Here is a 5357-nt window from a genome sequence, read left to right as displayed (position 1 = left end):
CCATCTACGGCCACAATCAAGACAACAAAAACCTAGGTCTTACCTTTGCGGGAGACTCAGTCCAAAAAGCAGACTCCGTTAAAATCCTTGGAATTAACTTTGGGTACAAGCCAAGAATAAGCAAAGCTTGGCTGGCCGAGATCTCCAAGACATGGAAACAAGGTATCAATCTCGTCCGAAGAATATCCACGAAAATGGGAGGAGCTGGGGAAAAAACAGCCAAGAAACTCGTGACTGCAGTGCTAGTATCCAAAATAGCCTATGCGGCGAGATTCTACCGGCTCACGAAAACCCATCTTTCCAGATTTAAAAGCATGATCAACGGAGCAAGAAACGCCATCCTTGGGCTCCCACGCCACACTTCGGCAGAGGAAGTAAGCAAGTGCATCTTCCTCCCAGAACTCACAGACCTTATGAACCAACAGAAGGGGGCTCAACTATCCCGTCTACAAGATACAACCGGGGGAAGAAAAATTGCTAAGTACATGGGAATCGAGATACAAGAAGAGGCCCCCATATCGCCGAGCAAAGCGCCGTGGGAACTCATTGACGTAACTCACGGGTGCAAACGTCTCCCAAGAAACATGGACGCTGCGCGGCATAAGAAAAGACGAGAACACTACGCTCGCATGCACAAGAAGGAGCTGGCTAAGCTTGTTGAGGACGAAAAAAACATGATCGCCTATGTGGACGCCAGCATCTCCTCTATGGGTTGGGCAACAGCAGCCACATACATCCAAGGGAATGCGACCTGGACAGAGACTCAAGGTAACCCTCGAGGCCACCACACGCCGGGCTTCGCCGAACGGGAGGCGGTGTTGCAAGCCATCCGAGGGGCAGTACCCCATCTACAAGACGAACAACAGCTAATCGTCTATACCGACTCGCAAGACACCATCAGAGAACTCAAGAAATACAGGTCCTCTTCTAGCCCCACCATTGACGCTATCTTCGCCTTCGCAATCTCACTATACAGATCCAAGAAAATTCAAATTAATGTCAAGTGGACTCCCGGGCACGAAGGCATTTCGGGCAACGAGCTAGCCCATGAGGCTGCACAGCAGGCGATGAGGAATCTCACACAACCGTCCCTGTTGTCTCAGTCCTCCACGGCAGGCTCAACACCACAGCAACAAGACTCTGAGCTTCCCCCATACGATCCAAGGGAGGAACTCAGGTTAGCCCAGAAGACACGAAAACATCTTCTGGCAAGATCATGGACCCCAGAACAACATCCTCTCCCTGGGGAAGAATTCAAGAGAAAAGAATCAGTGATCCTCCGCCGCATACGCAGAGGAGGAGCAGTCACACCCAGGTTCAGATACCGAATGGACCTGGCAAGACTTAAGAAACAACAACCCTACGCTGTCCCTCCCGACCCCAGATGCCAGCGGTGTCAAGCCGAGGAATCCATTCCCAGACTTAAACACATACTCTGGGAATGTGTGGCCCTCTCCACCCTCAGAACACTCATCTTCAGTAAGATGGCGAATGAAGAAAGACCTTCAAAACTGCAGGACTGGACGCACCCAGCGGGCGACACCTCACGCAAGACCAGGATCCTCAGATCTCTCTTAGAGTATATTTCTGAGGGAGACCTGGGAAACTCCATCTAACACCTTTAACCGAGGAGACGATGCCAAGCCTTGAGGCCACCGCGTCATGAAAACTTCGAGTCTCCAGAGATATATATTTTTCTCTTTAAATAAACGTATTCACCACCACCACCTCGAGTCAACGCTAAACTAAACCAGATACCCGGCTGCGCCGGTGGGGCGCGGGGGGGCGCGGTTGAGGAATACGAAACCGCGCAACCACCAGATTTCGGATATTTCGACAGAAGGGAAGTTGATGCAGCGTAATGACTATATTGCTTTTTATAAGCGTCAGAATAGCTCAGAATTTAGTTTATAACGTTAAATTATCACTGTTTATATTGCTGAGAGTTTTCAGTCTTCGCGTTTACCATTGCGACTGTCGTCCTTCAGCTGGCAACGTTGCTTTCTTTCTCTCGTGTTCTGTCGCTCTCTTTCGCGATCGTTCACACTTGGGACCTAGGATGTCGGCGCACGGGATTTGCCACTTCTCCTCACCCACTTTTACCCCCCTGCTGCCGCCATAGCGCTGGCCGCCATATTACCTATAGGAAGCGAGCAAGCCGGCCGTGTCGCGGCGGTCGCCTATTGTTCGCCGCGACCTAGCGGCTCTGCCTAGCGGTAGCCGCCGCAGGAGCATCGGGCAGCAATGGCGACGAACAGCATGGCGGGCAGTGTCCCCGTCGTGATTACGTAGGAATTCAAGGCAGTTACGAATTCGGAAAGTTCCTTCGGGAGCCGGTGCCGTCGGCGCAGAATCATCGGTAAGTAATAGCAACGAACACCACAGAGGACAGTGGGCGATTACGAATCCGGAAAGCTTCTTCGGTAGCCGGTGCAGAATCATCGGGGGGAAGCAATGGCGATGAGCAGCACAGCGGACAGTGTTCCCGGGGTAATTACGATGGAGTTTAAGGCGGTTACGAATCCAGAAAGCTTCTTCCGTGGTGCCAATATGACGAAGGGAAAACTCCTTCGTGAAGATGGCCGCGTGTGCGACGTAAAGGAGGTCCGTTTCTACGGACAAGTGGATGTCACGGAGCGCTGTACTCCTCTAACAAAATTAAGCGTGCCCGAAAAAAAATGTAGTTGGCGTTGAGTGGACTGCAGTAATTATGTACGTTTATTTCTGAATCAGCTTGACTATAACTGGGCGATTTTTTTTCGCGCCGTTCCGCGATTCCCGCTATCTTCCTGTAGGCTGATGGAAACATCCAAGGGTAGGCTTAGGTGGGCACCGTATTCCGCTTCTCGATTCCGGTGAAGTATTTGCTGCATACTTTAGAGTTTGCCGTCGGTATCGATGCTGTTCCATCGTCGCTAGAATAGAAAAAAAGTTAATTGTATTATTCGTCAGCAGCTTAAACAAAGCGCGAACTGGAAGGTAAGGAACGCCACTAACCTGTATGGACGCACAAGTCGCACCCAGGTCGCGCAGTACTCCGCCTCGTAAGGCTTCGAAGAGACGATGTAGTACTTCGTGCCGTGCGCGATCTTCGACGTACTGTTCCAGCCGAACACGCAGCAATTGTTGCGGCTTTCTTGGTGCGGAATAACCATCTCAGAAATTACAGCGCTAACCCACAACAACGCACGACCAACGCAGCGACTGGCAGAAGCTCCCGACGCTCCCGATGCAACGGACCCGTTTGCCGCTAGGGGCGCCCTGGTCGGGGCTTGAATTCAAGGAGGATAGAAGGGTAGGAGAGGGCATGACGTCGGCCGCGTAGCCTCCACAAGCCATGCTCCCTTGACACCTCGCCTCTTTCTCATTTTCCACCTTACTCTCGTCACTTACCATGCCAACGTGACCACATCACGTGACCGTAGCTAGGCTTCGTCTTGCTATGGGGCACTAGAATACACCACAGTCTAGCCTTCGATCTGATAAAACCTACCGGACGGAGCGCGCGCAAGCCTGCAAGGAGTCCTTCTACGACAACGAGGTAGAGGGGCTTAGAGCGATAAACCGGGGTTCCGGTCTGCACTCGAAAGTGACCCCCATAAGGCGGCTGCCATTGTACGCAAATTTGACCACTCGTCACATGACCGACCCAAATGCGTGACGTCACAGGAAAGATGGCAGCGCCCATGCAGCGGCTGGCCCCAGCTGAGCCGGAGCTTGTCGTAAGCTTTGTTGGTTGTCGTTCGTCTCGGCGAGTTGATTTCAGACGCAGAAGCCGTCATATGAGGCCGGTCGACAGCGACTTCTGAGTTCAGCGTGGTGTCTGACGTAGGTACAAGGTGAAAATACGGAGGAACGGTGTGCATTTCGCTGTTGACCGACGGCGATATTGCCACGGAAGAGACAATCTGCCCTACGTTGCTCGCACCTCAGATTGATTCGGATACCGCTAGGATAAAATTTAAGGCGACGTTCTTGTGCTCTCGTTGACCGTCGGAACCTTCGAGATCTGCAGTAAAGCGTGTGCAATATATTTGGATACACAGTTTAGAGACGGAAATTGCGTGAGTCGTGCTTGGCAGTGTGCAATCGTGGTGCCGCTTCGTTCAAATGCCCGACGGCTCACTTTGGTTGTGCGGTGCACCGGAGAGCTGCCCTGCCGCTTGTAGTTCCCGTGCCGTGCTAAATGATACTGTGCTGCTTCCCAAATTGTTCCGGCGTAGACGTGCACTTTTACGGAGCACAGGTGTGCGGCGCGCCGAAGAGCTGCCTCCAAGCTGGTAGTTCCTGTGCCGTGCTTTAGGTGATGCTGTGCTGCCTACTAAATTGTTGTGGCGTAGACGTGCACCTTCACGGAGCACAGGTGTTGCAGTTGGTATTGATTCCGCTGGTGTGTCGCACGTTTCGTCGACACCAAAGTTTCAACACTTGTTACGCGAATTGCAAGCTGTATGGACATTTCATCGCGCGTGTTACCTACCCAGTCTACCCATTCACGCCGCTTTGCGACGGCAGTCTGTAGTGGCTCATTACCAGAATAGTGGTCTCACATCGATTTCAGTTCAGCTCGTCCACGGCAGTCGCCAGACCCCGAAGGAGAGGATTTATTCGCACAGAATGCCACTAAAGCAGTGCAACTTCTTTAGTGGTCAGGATAGACTCTTTTCTGTCTGTTTTGTTATATTGTCTCGGATGCTTGCTCCAGTCCTGTTTTCTATCAATATTTACTATTCTGGAAAGTTCCAGGCCATGCTCAGCTGTCATTGTATGTTCTGGTGGAGGGGCTGCGCACTTTACCCATAGCCCTTCACTCTGTGTCTGCCCTGGCGGCTCCTCAGCCGAGTTGCCCGATAACAAGACACGGGTGGCACATTATCCCGAGTCTTAAACCCCCGGTGAGCCGTGAACCAAGTCCTATCCCGAGCCCGACAGCAAAACTGCAGGACGAGCGAGTACCACAAGGGCGAAACTCGGAAATACACCACGAAGAACTTGAAATCCAAACCAGTCGCTGCTACCAGCAAGAACCACCGGAATTAGGTCTTTTGCTAGAAAAACCGAAGCTGACTAAGCCAACAATGACAACCCTGTAGCAGCAAACCACGTCCGCTCCCACCATCGTTTGCATGCCCGTCGCACCTCGCACTCCGATGCCCTTTCACGCAAGGTGCACAAGACGTCGAGGGCTGGATCGAACAATATGACCGTGTCGCCCGCCGCAGTGGGTAGATGGACAACCAGCTCCTGCAGAACCTATACTTCTCGTGGAAGAAACTGTGAGGCACTGGTTTGAGAACCAAGAATCCTCCTTAACGTCGTGGGAAGTTTGCAAGATCGAGCTGAAGTGCATGTTCATC

At 52.2% G+C, this 5357-nt stretch overlaps 1 protein-coding gene across 1 annotated transcript; it reads left to right on the top strand.

The window, feature by feature from the left end:
• The first annotated feature begins 469 nt into the window (after window positions 1-469).
• On the top strand, window positions 470-1713 carry LOC120839390. The gene has a single exon (XM_040209669.3). The coding sequence runs from the start codon at window positions 486-488 to the stop codon at window positions 1614-1616; it is 1131 nt and encodes a 376-aa protein (XP_040065603.1). The 5' UTR covers window positions 470-485; the 3' UTR covers window positions 1617-1713.
• Window positions 1714-5357: the final 3644 nt, after the last annotated feature.

This window comes from Ixodes scapularis, unplaced genomic scaffold, assembly GCF_016920785.2.
Source record: "Ixodes scapularis isolate PalLabHiFi unplaced genomic scaffold, ASM1692078v2 PGA_scaffold6__148_contigs__length_123643588, whole genome shotgun sequence".
NCBI lineage: Eukaryota > Metazoa > Arthropoda > Arachnida > Ixodida > Ixodidae > Ixodes > Ixodes scapularis.
This window is presented reverse-complemented; position numbering and strand designations above follow the sequence as displayed.

Coding starts and splice junctions, on each gene's coding strand:
- LOC120839390 (XM_040209669.3), top strand. CDS start 486: ATGGGAATCGAGATACAAGAAGAGGCCCCCATATCGCCGAGCAAAGCG.